At 43.7% G+C, this 16,703-nt stretch overlaps 1 protein-coding gene across 3 annotated transcripts in view; it reads left to right on the forward strand.

Annotated features, from left to right (window-relative positions):
• Positions 1-16,703, forward strand: part of GRB7 (growth factor receptor bound protein 7) — a 672,870-nt gene that overhangs the window by 522,318 nt on the left and 133,849 nt on the right. For all 3 annotated transcript variants that reach the window (XM_086924360.1, XM_086924361.1, XM_086924362.1), the window contains one exon: positions 15,602-15,743. In XM_086924360.1, coding sequence (XP_086780486.1) covers positions 15,602-15,743 — 142 coding nt within the window. The remainder of the gene's footprint in view (positions 1-15,601; positions 15,744-16,703) is intronic.

A 16,703-nucleotide genomic window follows, 5' to 3' on the forward strand; every position in this document is an offset into this window, starting at 1 on the left:
GGGATGTCAGAACGACCTGGACCTATAACATATCTAGTATCTTATGTTTGGAGGATGTATTATCTGAAGTAAAAGGTCTCTCGGGCAGAGGCTAATCTATACTGAATACTAGTGCGTGCATATATGTCTACGTGCAGGGGCCATGGGCCTACTATGGCAACGGGATCTGTAAATTACTTGCATGGAGACAGGAAGGCTTGCTCTTTGCTCTGCAGCCGGGGAGATGTTTACCTAAATCACTAGACAGGAATGTATTTTCGAGGAGGCTGAACAGATAACTTGAAGGCAAAATACTGTCTTGGCAGGCAGGCCAGGTTGAGCCAGGCACCGCTTCGCTTGGCAGGAAGTAAGGCAGAGGTCAGGGATACGTGTCCATGCTGCAGCTTTCAGAGGCAGAAAGCAGAAAGGGCTCGGAGACAGAAATCGGGGCCTAGCTCGGCAGAGCCAGGAAAAACGTAAAAGTGTACCATGTAAAGACGTTGGCATGGCATGGTTAGGAACTGAATTATCGATCCATTCATGGTGGATCTGAAAGAGGACATGTTAACGTTGGACGCAAATGTGTTTGCGTCTTCATATTCGGTCATGGAGGGAAATTACATGTACTTGAAGCACGTACATGGAGACGTTGGGGTACACGTTAAGGGACATACTTGACCATAAAAATTTCAATTACCTCATTCCCTCCTTGTCCCCTACGTTCCCTTCAGGAGATATCAATCTTCATGAGTCCATCTATCTGTTCATATAACATCATTTGTTCATCTTTTCTCATTCGGGCATGAGAATGTGGACTTGGATGGGGAATACATGATGTGGCGCACAAGCCGCAAATCGCTGGCCCACATTGTAGACACAGACAACAACTAAATACAATGAGTAGGGCTATTCCAAGGAAGGATAGGACTTTCCATCCCCAGGCTGATATGATGCTCCAGAGCCAACCGGACCATGTCCAGGTGCCTGGATTCTGGTGTATCTGACTTGCAATCTTGTGGAGCCGAGTTATGGCTCTATATACTGACGGTGCGTTATTTGGAATGAAAACACAACAACTGGATCCGATGACTCTACAAGCCCCGCCCCTATCTGCCAGGATGACGTCAAGGACGAGACGATTTTGAAGAACGACAAGTCTCATAGCAGACTGCTCTTCTGTTAAATTACCTAGGGCAAAAGTAGTTTCATTCACTACTGCTTCAAGGGTTCTGGTCAATTTACGTATCAGTTTACTATTTGAGACAGTTCCTAAATAAGGAAAGAATCCTTTATTGAAATCTGTGTATTGTTCCCATGTGGTTTCAGTATAATCGACAATCGGGAGATCTCTCTTGGGTCTAACATAAATGAGATGAGAATTTCTATGGTAATCAGGTGGGGCTAGAAAAACAGGTGGTAGTAGGAATGCAATGTAACAAGTACCATCCCAGTCTGGAGGTAAACGTATGTAAGCTTTATGGCCACAAATGAAATAGGAATGTCGGGAAGCTTTGAATGTAGACTTGCCTTTATCACTGAATTCAATAACTGTATTACAATCGCTGTGTCCTAGTTGTACTGAACCTTTCTTTCTAACGCATAGGTCACCCTTCACTGGTAAAACTGGTATTGAGGGTGAATTCGAACTAGTTTCTGACTGGACATTCAAAATCATGAGGCTAAGTGTAAAATTACCTAATCCATATACTTCGTTTTCTAAATTGGTACCTGTCATTTGGGGAAGACCCTCTTTGTCAGGGAAACATGCTTTATTCATAACTGTTTTCAGGTCTCCCCATATCCAATTACCTTGGGAAACTTTGGACTTGCTATCTAACGAGGACATTAATGTAAACCATGCCCCACATGAACCATTATGTGTAAACGGGTAAGGAAAAAGAGGCAAGGCTCCCGTCATTTTCTGGTAGGGAGGGAGTCCGCCACATACCCAGCAATTAGTGGCATTGCTGGTCTGGTGAGAATGATGTAACATACGGATGAAAGAATTGTTACGCAGTGCAAGTCGATAAGAAAGTTCGTGCGGGGGCAGATCACTAAAGGTGTGGTCTGCAGTGTCATTGAAAGAAGAATGTGCTTGTATAGGAAGATATACATGTAACACATAGCTTAGGCATATAATCGTAAGACTCAGAAAAAACATGACGAGTAAAGTAACAATACATCTACTTCGGAGATTCTTGCAATATTTCTGTTTCTTGATCTCCTGTCTATCTCTCTCACTATGGGGGTCTAGCTTGTACATGTCAGGAACCCGTCTAACCGCTTCACCCAGGGGGGACTTAAACAATTAAACTGTCTGACTTACTAGACCTCAACTTTGATCTGTACTCCTGGGACGGAGTTTTCTCTACCAGGGGGAGTTTAATATCAGTCTCTGGAATGTGAAAGTCCTGGGAATCAGTTTTTGGCGGAAGTCCATAGCACTTTTTGACGTGGCTCGAGTGGAGCCAATTTTTTCTCCCTTCAAGTTTCACTGCAGTCCTTGTGGTCATCAAAACGATCTTCGGCTCCTTCCAACGGGGCTCCAGAGGGCTCGACCGGTCAAAATTACGTATATACACGTAGTCACCAGGGATGATCTTGTGTGGTTTCACCTCGGTGTTGTCTGGAAAAGCTGCTGAGACCTGTGAACGACATGATTGTAGTGCAGACATCAAGGAAGCAAGGTAATCTGTCAGCATATTACTGTCAACATCGGTTAATTTACGGGGCAGAGGCGTCCCCCACATATTCGGTGGCCGGCCAAAAACCACCTCATACGGGGATAGCCCTGTCCTAGAATGGGCTACCATTCGCATATAAAAAAGGGCAACTGGAAGGGCTACTATCCAGTCTACTCCTTTTTCTGCACAGATCTTGGCAAGACGTGTTTTCAGAGTCTGATTGTGTCTCTCTACTAAACCAGCTGCTTCGGGATGCCGAACACAGTGGAACTTCCATTGGTAACCTAGCAAAAGGGAAACTTGCTTCATGAGCTCGGACGAGAATGGCTGTCCGTTGTCTGAATACACGACACGAGGCAAACCATACCTCGGGAAAAATTCACGAACCAACTGCTTGGCAGTGGTCGGGGCAGTGTAATCTGGGACTGGATATGCTTCTGTCCATCGGGAAAGTGCACATACAACTACGAGGACATACTTGAATCCTCAACAACGTTCCATCTGGATATAATCCATCTGGAGGACTTCAAAAGGGTGATCAGGAGGATGAAATCCACCTTGCTCTACGGGAATGCCTTTACCTGGGTTGAACTGACAACAGATCATGCAAGTACGCACTTTCTGTTTTGCGGCTGCTCGTAAATGCTTATTGAACCAAAGGTTTTGAATACTGTCTAACATGGCTTTTTCTCCTAAATGTGCAGGACTATGTGCTGTGTTAATGATAACTTGAACCATAGAGTCGGGGAGAAACCATGTGGCTTTTCCCTTCGTCATCCATCCCTGTTCTGTCTGGATCCCTCCTAGTTCTGTCCATTTCTTGATTTCGTCTGGAGTGGCATGTGTCTGTATGTCAATTACATCTAGTGCGGGATCCCTAACTGTCATGCAATGTGTCGGAACTACTGTCTTTGTCATATCAATCTGAGTGTGAGTCTGAGCTGTATGCTTGGCTGTTCGATCTGCCAGGTCGTTACCCTGGGAAATGGTATCTGTGACTTTCGTATGTGCCTTACACTTCATGATGGCTATGGCTGTAGGCAAATGTATGGCTTCTAACAGAGCTTGAATGAGGGGACCGTGCTGTATCTTGGCGCCGTGGGAAGTTAAAAAACCTCTCTCTTGCCAGAGGACTCCGAAGTCGTGTACAACTCCGAATGCATAACGGAAATCTGTGTATATGTTAACTTTCATGTTCTTGGCTCGAATACAGGCTTGGGTCAGAGCAATGAGTTCTGCTGCCTGGGCAGACAGTGTGTCAATACGATGTGTTTCTATGACTTCAGTTTCGGTGGTCACTGCATATGCGGCCACTAACTCTCCTGTACTTGTTCTCATACATGAACCATCCACATAAAGTGTCAGGTCTGGATCTGGTAATGCGATATCTGTCAAGTCTTGTCTGGGCTTCGTCATAGTGTTAATGACTTCCTCACAGTCATGTGACATAGGGTCTGTTGTACTTAACTGTAAAAGTGTAGCAGGATTTAATGTATTGCAGCGTCTGATTTCTATGTGTGGCTGGAATAATGTCAATTCATAACCTGTCAGTCGTGCTATAGTCAAGTGCTGAGTCTGTGTTCGGTTTAAAACAACTTCCACGGAATGTGGAACTTGTACTGTCAATTGGTGTCCTAATACTATGGAATCACTTTGTCTGATTGCTAGAGCTGTTGCTGCTACAGATTTCAAACACGCAGGCAGAGCCTGGGCTACTGGATCTAATGTACTGGAAAAATAAGCACATGGTTTGTGTGAACCAGCTTGATCTTGGGTGAGTACTGACAATGCAGTACCTTCGCGTTCTGTGACAAAAAGTGTAAAAGGCTTGCTGTAACATGGTGTCGCTAAAACAGGTGCTTGACATAAGGCTTTCTTCAAGTCGTCAAAAGCTTGTGTATGTTCCTGAGTCCAAGGGAGGACAGTCGATGACGCTGCCTCCTGGGTTGTCAACTGTATAAGGGGCTTGGCTAGATATGCATACTGAGGAATCCATTGTCTACAGTAAGAGGTGAGGCCTATAAAGGCCCGTACCTCCTTTTGTGTCTTGGGTTGTGACATATGTACAATTAACTGGATGCGGTCAGGTGTAAGCTGTCTCCCCCTCTTGGACAGCAAGTGACCAAGGTACACAACTTGCTGAACACAGAATTGCAGCTTCGAAGGAGACACTTTGTGTCCCTTGTCGGCCAGAAAAAATAGGACTGTCAGAGATGCATGTTCACATTCTTGTTCACTTCGGGCGGTGATCAATAGATCATCGACGTACTGAAGCAGAGCAGTATTAGCAGGCATGTGGATACTGTCAAGTTGTCTTTTCAAGGCTTGGCTATAGATACTTGGACTTTCCGTGAACCCTTGAGGTGCACGTGCAAATTTAAAGCTTCGGCCATTTAAACTGAATCCGAAAAGGTACTGGCTTTCCGGATCAATGGGGACACTGAAGAAGGCGTTCTTGAGATCGATTACAGTAAAGAACGCCGCTTCAGAATCAATAGCAGTCAATAGCGATGAAATATCTGGGACCACTGGAAACTGAGGTATGATACATTTGTTAAGCTCTCTAAGATCAATCACTAATCGATAAACAGGAGGTGCATTTGGATCAGTACGTTTAAGAATTGGAATGATTGGAGAATTACAAATATTGGAGACAGTTTCTACAACTACTCCTTGAGCAATAAGCTCGTCAATAATTTTCAATAAGGCTACTACAGCCTCGGGTGGCAATTTGTATTGTCGGATTCTGGGCAGAACAACTCCTGGCTTGAGTGTAACACGATATGGTGTAATATGCATACAACCTACATCAGTCGGACCTTGTGCCCATAAATGCTGTGGTACATTCTGTAATCGGGGATCAAAATCTCTCAACACATAGCGACCCTTGAAGTCACGCAAAAACAATCTCACTCCTTCCGGAGAACAACATATTACAGCTCCTAGGGCTTTCAGCGTTTTAATACCTAACAGGTTTTCTGGACATGACTTCGTAAGCAATAAATCTGTAGTACGGGACAATGGACCAACTGCAAGGGGAACTGGTTTCGATACTTCATTAACAATAGGTTTTCCTGAAAATCCAAGGGAAACATTCTGTGAGCCTGAGAGGGGTGCCCCTGGAACCTCGTCATGACTAATGGTAGTTCTGCTTGCCCCTGTGTCAATCAAAAATTTTCTGTCTTTTCCTAATACCTGACTGTGTACATAAGGACCCTCTTGATCTACAGGAATCTCGATGAGAGGCAAACCTACTTCCCTCTCTAGGCTATTTCATGAATACTGTTGGTAATCTGGATACTCGGATTGTGCATACTGATACATCTGTTGTGTGACGTGTTGTGTTGCGGCAATGGGTTGAGATTGGGGAACAGCTACTGTCTGTTGCTGTACATGTTGTGGAGCAGATTGCGGATTCTGTTGAATATTCTGTTGAACATATTCTGGTCTAGGCTGACGTGGTCTTTCTTTCGTTTTGCCTGTAGCAATATTGTGTTTCAGAACGGCACACTCATTTATAAAGTGACCTGGCTGCTTGCAATAATTACAATTTCCTTTAACAGGACCTGTAGGACGACTAGTCTGTGTATTCTGAGTGTTACCCCTCTTCTGACCATCTGCTGGAACAGACTGGGCAACTAATACTTTCATTTTAGTATCTTTCATGCGTCTCTTTTCATGATCGTGTTCCTCTCTGATTCTATTCTGGTGGTACTGTAACATTTGTAACATTTGGGAAGGAGTATTAGCTTGCCATGTACTCTCGACTTTCAATACTCTGTTCTTAACCTGGGGTAAGGAATTCTCAACTAATTTGGTCACGAATAGATGGGGGAACGACTCACTACTTGTTTTCAGGCCACTATTAATAACAAAACATTTCTCGAATCTGGAATAAAAATCACTAGTGTCTTCATCTGGTTTCTGTTTGCAGGCTGAGATTGCATCCCAATCTTCCTTTTTAACTGTTAATAATCTAGGCAAAACCTGTACTAATAATCCTGGTAACGCTTTAGTTTTCTCCCCAAGACCTAAACCTGGGGTACGTCCTTTTTCTTCGTCTTCTAATTCGGTCCAATTAATCTTTTTATCTCCCACCTCCCAATCCTTCTCTTTCAGTTTTTCGTAAATCCCTGCTGGCAACAATACTTTCAACATTTTAAGAATGTCTGAGTATGTGTAATCACCCATGAGTAACATGTCTTTTAATTCACGGTGAAAACCTGCAGGATCTTTATCGTGACAAGGTACAATTTTCTTCATTTCCAATAATTCCATTTTAGTCAAAGGAGTGTATACAAACACTCGTTCAAGCGTATCATCTGGCTTCCGGATTGGGTGTACTTCTCGTAAGGGATTCTGTCTGTCTAGATGATATGGTTGTCTAACTGGAGGTGGAACGGAAACAAGACGTGGAGTCAGGAATGTTCTATATTTATGACGTTGTTCTAGAATGATATCAATTAAATCGGTACCTAGACCTCTCCATCTTCTCAGCAGTAAGTCTTGCAATAGATGGTACAATGGACCTGGATCAGATTGTTGGTTTTCATACTGTGTAATGAGATGTTGGGTCATATATATACCAGCTAATCGCTGTTCTTCTGGAGTAAGACTTAAAAACGTGCGTACTATTAGTTCATCATTATATATACTGTCATCCCCGGCCCATTGGACTGCTGACCGGGCTAGTTCCTGATCACGTAAGGTAGTAAGTTCATGATAGCCTATTCTTTCTTTCAGGATTTTGTCAGTAACTTGGAATATATGTTCAAGAGAACATTGCTCTGGTATCAGGGAAAGGTAACGTTTCTTGCTTTCTGGACGAATGGGTTTGTCGAAAGGACTACTTAAAGGATACTGTCTAGGAGGTTTCGCTCTACCGACATATGCTATCGTATCTTGCTGTACTTCTGGACTCTCTAATTCTTCCTCCTCTGAGGAGTCTTTTTCGTCTGACTCGGCTGTCCTATCAGCCTTGTGTCGGGCATGTATGGCTACTATTTCTTTACGGATCTTTCTGGACATGGCATCTATACAATTCTGTTTATCATGTTTACCATCCGCAATATTTTGACTCCATTTTGTCAGTACTTTCATCTCTTCCTTAACAACACCTGTCTGATCTTGTTCCCTTATCAAACAATTAATCAAGAATCGTAAAAGTAAACCTTGTGTCTCAACTTTCTGATAGGCCATGGCTTCTCGAACACATTCTGGCCTCTCTCCTGTCCTAATAAAATGATATATGTTGTCTAGATGCTCTGGCATTTCTGGTAATAACATTAGATAATCTGTAACACGTCTTAGACGTAACGAGGCTAACATCATCTCTCCTGCCTTGCCAGGTACTGGATCATATCTACAATCCGTAAGATACTGTTTAAGTTTTTCATGCGGCATCGCTGCCGGAGTACGTTGTGTAGCTAACTCTCTCATTGTCACTCGATGTAATTGCGGCGGGGTGTGATATGGACCTCCTGAAGCACCCCCTGAGGCAGAACCATGAGCATGACTTGACGTCATTACGTGTGGGAAAGACACATTTAACGGGGACGACTGAGCCGCGTCTGTAGCAAAAGGGTTAAGAGGACCAGAAGTAGGGGGACCAGTAACAGCAGCAGAAGAGGAAGTGACAGCAGGTGCAGGAAGTAATCCTGGACGTGGAGGGGTCGTGACTTGATCAGCAGGGATATGCTGTGGCAGATTATTATTAGCAGGATGTACGGGTATATTGGTATATGCGGGAGCTACATCATCTAAATAGGAAGAAAGGAAAATATCTGCTGCGGTCTTATGGTGAAGTACTTTAGTCGGAACCAATGGTGGTGGCAAGTTACAGGGTACTTCCGGGGTCGCCTTAGGCAGGCCCTCGGCAAGAACTGGATACATGCCTGTAATGAGTGCGTTTCTTTGACGGTCTAATTGTTCTGATCTGACCTGTTCTCCTTCTTCTAGTAACTCTTTTTCTTTGACTTTTTCGGACTCTTCTCTACTTCTCTCTGCTTTTCTGAATTCTTTTTCTGTTCTTCTATGCGATTCTTTACGCCACAATTCTATGGCATCTTTCTGAGATTGTCTGGCTTTCTTTTTCCATAATGCTTCTTCTACTCTCATGATGCATTCAGCATCCCATGTTCCTGAAACAGGCCATCTATACTTCTCTTCTAAGTGCTTGGTGTAGTCGACCCACAAATCTAAATACAGTATGGCGTCTAAGCCGTGCTTGTGGTACATTAAGTGCCCTGGAGTGTCCCTAGGCGGAACAGGCACTGCTTCTTCGAGTATCCCTTTTCTAGTTCCTATCTGACGCAACTTTGTAAATAACGGCATTATGACTTGGACTCGGACACGATAGACACAGTAATGAAAAGCAAACAGTCATTCATACCACGACATGAAACACATCAAAACATTTCAAATAGATACTGTCTAGTACTTAAAACACAATAGCTGGGATCACGTAAGAAAAATGCTAGAAGGCTTGAATACTGAATCACTGAACCATTGAATTTCTAGATGCACTGCTAAACAGTACAGACCGGTCCCGTAAAGAGACACGTCATACCGCGCTCACCTAAGTGAACACGTACGGACCAGGACTGTGTACCCAGACCTGTCTTGACCGGACACAAACTAATGCACCCGTCTAGATGCTTCCCTAGCAACGGTACTCACCGGGAGCAATACTTGAACTTGAACTTGAAGGCCTCGGACTGGACTGGACTCTGGTACTGCTACTACGCATGCGCCTCGTCACATCGGAACAGGTGGGTCTCCGGATACCTCGGACACTGCTACTCTCGGCTGGGCTCTGGTCGGGATCCTCCGCACTCCTCACCGCCTCGTCTGGATGTCGACCGCAGTCTCAGTCACCTCCGTAGGCCTGAGGGAGATACAGGAAAACCTGCAGATGCGCATGGATGTCCGTCACAGCTGTGGCAGGGGACAAGGCCTGCGACGCATCTCCGGCGCGTGGGGTGGGGGAGGGGTCCCTATTCGGGCGCCAAATTATGTGGTAAATATTTTACCTGATCTATTTTTCCGTATAATTATCATTACAAGACAGCTCATAAAAATGAGAGGCAGAGTCCGTGGTATCTGAGTCTTACGGGGTTTATTAGAAAAAAACCTCGAGGTTGGAGATCATGTTCCATCACCACTAGGGTTCGGGAAGGGATAGTCAACGTTTTATTAACAGTACACATTATATATAGTCAAGTAACATCATTGAATCCAATACAGTAGGCGTAACAGGTGAAAAGAAGAAGATAAGAACACATGTGCGTAACAAGGGGCGTGAAAGAAGGCGTGTAATAGGCGTACACGGAGGCGTATAATGTGAACGTAATGTAGACGTCACAGAAAGTGTCATAAGTGGGTGTGTGCACAGAGGTAATCTGCAGAGTCAGCAGGAAGTGAGGATGCGCGCGCAACTAGCATGACGTGACATAGACGTGTAACTGGGGAGAACTTTAACACTAGTAGAGGAGACAGAAGTCTGGGATGTCAGAACGACCTGGACCTATAACATATCTAGTATCTTATGTTTGGAGGATGTATTATCTGAAGTAAAAGGTCTCTCGGGCAGAGGCTAATCTATACTGAATACTAGTGCGTGCATATATGTCTACGTGTCTACGTGCAGGGGCCATGGGCCTACTATGGCAACGGGATCTGTAAATTACTTGCATGGAGACAGGAAGGCTTGCTCTTTGCTCTGCAGCCGGGGAGATGTTTACCTAAATCACTAGACAGGAATGTATTTTCGAGGAGGCTGAACAGATAACTTGAAGGCAAAATACTGTCTTGGCAGGCAGGCCAGGTTGAGCCAGGCACCGCTTCGCTTGGCAGGAAGTAAGGCAGAGGTCAGGGATACGTGTCCATGCTGCAGCTTTCAGAGGCAGAAAGCAGAAAGGGCTCGGAGACAGAAATCAGGGCCTAGCTCGGCAGAGCCAGGAAAAACGTAAAAGTGTACCATGTAAAGACGTTGGCATGGCATGGTTAGGAACTGAATTATCGATCCATTCATGGTGGATCTGAAAGAGGACATGTTAACGTTGGACGCAAATGTGTTTGCGTCTTCATATTCGGTCATGGAGGGAAATTACATGTACTTGAAGCACGTACATGGAGACGTTGGGGTACACGTTAGGGGACATACTTGACCATAAAAATTTCAATTACCTCAGAGTTTGTAGACTTGAATCCTGCTATGCTGAGGGCATTAAATTAAGTAATATTAATTGAGCAATATTTATTACTCACAGTGCTTAGAAATGGCAGAAGAGAGGTATGAAGTGCTGTTTAAATGCAAGATCTTATTATTATAGAACAACTAGCAGCCTGTGCCGACGTTGTCCGGGTATGAATTGCTGCCGGCCAGTAGTATAATGTTTTGTAGGATTTCGTTTTGCTAGCATTTCTTATCTGTGACAGGCCTGTGAAACGCTCCGATTCACAGTGCACTGCTGATGCACTTAAGAGTGCGCGTTCAGTAGTGTGTGAACTCGAGTTTCCCTACTTTATTTTTCCTTGAAATATTATATAGCGCGAACTCAACAACATGGCATGAGCACAATTAACATTACAGAAGAACACATTCATTTGTGATAGGCACAGGGAGACAAAGCGATTTGCCTGGAATCACAGGATGTTGAACTGATGCCGAGATTCGAACGTAGCTCCCCAGCTCTACAGTTCGCAATTCTTGAACTTGTGGCGGGAGGTGTGTCTAAAAGTGTATGTCGGTGCTGGCCATCAATGAGAGAGACCTGTGCATTTTTCAAATGGGTGGTGAAAAAATATGAGTATGTTGCTGGAGATGTGGGCCGCCGGGCCACCAATGTACTTACCGGGGGAGGGTAAACACCCATTATTCCGCAACTTTCTTTCCGCATACCATCACTCTGCATACTTTCATTACGAAAGTACTATGACTCCGCAATGCCATTATAAGTATAACGCATGGCATTACATTTTACATGCTTTTACCACGCATACATTTACAACGAAATTCGTTGTAAATGCATGAATGGTAAAAGCATGTTTTTTTTTAATGTTTGGATAAGGGAAGTATGGATATAGGGGTATATGTTTTGGGGTACTGAGGTATATGTTTTGGGGTGTTTGGGTATTTTAAGGGTTCAGATATAGTTTTGGGTTATGGGGTACAGGGGTAGTTTTAGGGTTTCGGGATAGGTATGGGTTTTGGGGTACAGAGGTACTTTAAGGGTTCAGGGCTAGGTTTTGGTTTTGGGGTACAGGAGTATTTTAGGGTTCAGGGGTAGGTTTGGGTTTTGGGGTACAGGGTTATTTTTAGGGTTCAGGGCTAGGTTTGGGTTTTGGGGTACAGGGGTATTTTTAAGGTTCAGGGGTAGGTTTGAGTTTTGGGGTACAGGGGTATTTTAAGGGTTCAGGGCTAGGTTTGGGTTTTGGGGTACAGGGGTATTTTAGGGTTCATGGGTAGGTTTGGGTTTTGGGGTACAGTGGTATTTTTAGGGTTCATGGATAGGTTTGGGTTTTGGGGTACAGGGGTATTTTTAGGGTTCAGGGGTAGGTTTGGGTTTTGGGGTACAGGGTATGTTTATAGAGTTAAGATGGGTTAGTGTTTAAGGGTATTTTAAGGAGTAAGGGTGGGTTATGATTATGGGGTGCAGGGGTATTTAAAGGGATCAGGGTGGGATTAGCACACGATATGAGACATGGCATGAAGGGCGGAACGTACCACACGCCCCCAGCATTTGTCACACCCCCAGCACAACGCAGACACGCCCACAAGGGACTACCTTGCTGGCACGGTTCTTTTACCTTTTAAATGTATATGGTGGGCATCTGCATAGCCTATGTCCTTCTGCTGTAACTGCCCTTTCCATCGCTGTATTGGGTGTTGTGATTGGTGCTGTGGTTCCTGAGATTACCCGCCTCAAAGGTTTGGGCTCTCTTTATTATATTAGTATGGATACACTCAAATCCTGTATGTTATTTTACTACACATACATTTTTATGGCCTAATAATTTGGAAAGAGACAGTCTAATCCCTGTATTTCTCCTAACAGAAATATTGAACTTTTGTACATCAACTGTCTTTAGGAAGCGCTTAGTATTCTGAAAGGGACTTACAAGATGTGCTTATTCTGAGAAATAAGGCTTCTGGAGCCCCTCAATTACTGTGATGTTCCTTACATTCCCTTTTAGCACAATGTGTGAGACATTATCACTAGCTAATTTCTTTTTTTTTTACCTTGTTGTAAAAAACACAGTTTGGTACCATATTTATCCAAACTGTCATGAGGCAGGAACACCTGTCTCCTTGCACCTCTTGTATTGTCCATTAATTGCAAAATGTGGGTGGTGTTTATAATTCAGCTGCAAATTGAAACCCTTCTAGACTCTCCTAGTTCCTGCAGACTGGGAACACAATGTACAGGAGGATTAGTGACGTGCTAAAAATTGTATAATTTGATAAATGAAGATGCTAAGTGTATCATCATACCTCCTAGACAACAGCACACTCAATTCACAAGAGCAGACTGGTACTAGTGTTCCCTAATAGGGAAAAACCGCACATCAAAACAAAGATAAGTCAGTAATCACAACAGTTGGGAGCGTATTAAGTATGTGGTTGCTGTAGGTACAGCGGGTGCTAAGAAAACCAATGACACTCCCTACCAAAGAGTGTTATTAGCAAGTTGAGAACAACCTGCTATTGCAAACATCCAAAAAAGAAGGTTCACAAAGCACACCCTAATTTCAATTGTACAAGATCTTCACAATCACAAGAATGTAGAGTCAAGTTGATCTATGTTGCTTATATATGTACACAATGTTAATAAATGACATAAACTGACCCAGAATTCCACCAGGACAAGATGACCAGGTCAAGGACAAGATGACCAGGTCACGATGCTTAAATGTATAATTTTAATTATTTCTTTTTCTTTTGAAACCTATATTCAGACGTGAGATTCAGCCAACACGTATTTTGTCTGTACACAATTAGTACTTAGACTTTCCCAAGGATATTATACGATTCTTCAAAGATCTCAAGTCATGTAGTAGGTGTAACATCAAGAAAATTCTATTGGGAACAAGTCCACACAACAGACAATCTGTATCCGGAGCGATCTAATTCAGAATTAGGCATAAAGAAGGGATAGGAGCTCCTAGTAGATGGAGCTTCATGTAATGTGTTGGTCCCCTCAGATATAGGTGTATATGGGCTCCAAAGTGATCCTATCAGTAAATATGGAAGTAAGCTAAAAGATGGTGATTGTATGGCCCCCAATAAAATTAGAACATCATTTAACGTGACCTAAGGAGCTGATACTGTAGCGTTCACACACGAAGGACCGATCCCATCACGTCGTGTTCTTCAGAAGTAAGAAGGACATCAGAAAGCGAATTGCCTGATAACGGGGCTCTCGTGTTCTGTTGTGTTGTGTTGGCTGCATCTCACATCTGGATATAAGTTTCAAAAGAACAAGAAATAAAGAAAATTATACATTTAAGCATCGTGACCTGGTCATCTTGTCCTGGTGGAATTCTGGATAGTTTATGTCATTATTAACATTGTGTACATATATATGCAACCTAGATCAACTTGACTCTACATTCTTGTGATTGTGAAGATCTTGTACAATTGAAATGAGGGTGTGCTTTATGAAACTTCATTTTTGGAAGCACACTCAATTCAGACGGTATTTCTTAACAAGTGGTACGTAAGCAGCACAACACTAGGTAGACAATTATCAAAATAGCAAAATGTGTAACTGCACATGATAACGAAAGTACATCGTTTTTAACATATAAGTGACCGTTTTGTCTTAATTTCGTTTTCAATGGATTTCGTTTCCATATGCATATCCCTTACAAAGTTACCCCCTGAAGACCCTTTTCTTAAAGGTTGTTTTGATTTTAGTTCTTTTGAGAGCAGCGAAGGACAAAGTTAGCCTTTCACCTCCCTCCCACAATTTTTAATCAAATATTGGTTTATCTTGCAGTCCCCATGACTGAGGAGAATGTTTATATTTGTATGTGAATTGTATCACTGAAGCTCCTGTTGCTGGTGTGGGTAGTGAGAAAAGTAACCTGGACAGGGTGGGCGGCAGTGTGATTGTATCTTGGGAGCCCCATTGCAGTATCTTGCATGGGGGGCCCTAATGATTTGTTATGTCACTGCTGTAAGTGACCATCAGCATGGAACACCATAGTGGTCCAGGCGGTGAGGGCACTCCACCATGTGCTCAGTGCCACTTCCAACAACTGCTGCCTGGCAGTGTTAGGGGTGCATCTTCCTCTCCTGAACTCGGTGCTTAATTTGACCTGGTGGTTTCCGGTGTTCAGCACGGGCACTTAATTGGTTTCCTGTGCTGGACACCGGCACTTAATTGTCAATTCGGCCCTTAGCACAGTCTGCCACATGGTGCCGCTGCTCATGTAATCTAATTCAGAGATGAGCAGAACAACGGTTGTTTATGAATACAATATACATTAAAAAATTGCTAATACTTGCCTCCCCAGCCTTCCCTTTCGCTTAGGGGACCTGGAAGATCTGAACTGTTGCACTTGCAGGCGAGAGAGATGGTTAGTAGTTCTTTTGGCAGCGATGACCGAGGCAATAGGTGGTGCAAGCTGCAGTGCCCTGGCACTTATTTTACAAGTTAAGCACCGTCTGAACTGCTGTACTCTCTGGAAAGCTCTCGGGATACATTCTGCAGTTTTATTTGTCTACTTGTTTTCAATAACCCCTTTTATTGAGGCACATATAATTCACAGGTATGGCATAAGAATAAGGTTTTTTATGTGGAGAACTGAGCAGGTCTGGTGGGTAGAGGACACCTCTTATTTGCACATGCAGGAACAGACTTAATATAGGTATGTGCCTTGCTCTGGTGTTCTTTATGCCCTTCCTTCACTCTTTTAATTTCTCTTTGCAGACTTCTGAAGGAAGAAACTCCCCGGCCCTCTTCTATGCCTGCCATCCCAAACCCCTTCCCGGAACTATGCAGCCCCGCTAAATCCCCCAACCTGAGTGGTTCCAACACGGGTTGGGCACAGCAGCAGGAAGGTGGCCCTCACGTAAGTGTACCTGTTATCTATCTGGGATTGGCTTCCATGAGAGGTGGGTGGGCGAGAGAAGGTCACACAGGGGGTAAGGGTGAGGATGAGGAGGGTGAGGGATGACAGGACAATGCAAGGTAGAACTTGTAGGCAAGCCAGTAGAGGGTGAAAGTGGATAAAGAGGATTTTGGCGGATGGGCCAAGTTGTATTAAAGTATGTGGGGTGGAGTTGGAGTAAGGGTGGTTCTACAAGTGTGTGTTAGTGGGTAACACCAAAACGAGTCTCAGCATAGAGACATAAGGGTAGGTAAGATGTCAAGTGTATGAGTAAGTGGTATCAGGTAGGCAGGAGGCCCCTGTATGGGGTTAACATTATTGTTGAGCAAAGCACCATGCACACTGAGATGTATGTGCTGGAAGCATAGACTCCCATCAACCTAAACAGCTGAATTTTAGTGCCTATTTGTAGGTAAATATAGAAATTTGCATTACGTCTGTCAACACAAAGATATGGACGGATAACTTCAGACCTGGCGACGACAATAGTGTGTGCAGACCCCAGTGTGTGTATGAATTTGTCCGTAGCATTCACTACATTTAGGAGTACTAGATTAGTACTACATACTACAAAATGCAGTTCACAAACTTCTATGCAGACAGCTCAGCTCCGTCTATCTTTTTTATGCAGAGATTTTTACTACACGTGTAGAAATCTCTGAATGCATATGTCGACTATATATATGTGTGTGTATATATATATATATATATATCCACAATCAGCCAGATTCCTGGAGTCACTGGCCCGTAGACAGGTGGCGAGTCTCACCGGGCGGGTCTCCCTGTAAATTAAAGTGCACACAAAATCTTCTGAAAGAAGGGCTTGCACTCAGTGGTATAAACCAGTGTTGTTTAATCGTAACGCGTTTCGTCAGTGAAACTGACTTGATCACACGAAAATCTCACGATACAGGAGAGCTT

Source organism: Lissotriton vulgaris, chromosome 5, assembly GCF_964263255.1.
Source record: "Lissotriton vulgaris chromosome 5, aLisVul1.2, whole genome shotgun sequence".
NCBI lineage: Eukaryota > Metazoa > Chordata > Amphibia > Caudata > Salamandridae > Lissotriton > Lissotriton vulgaris.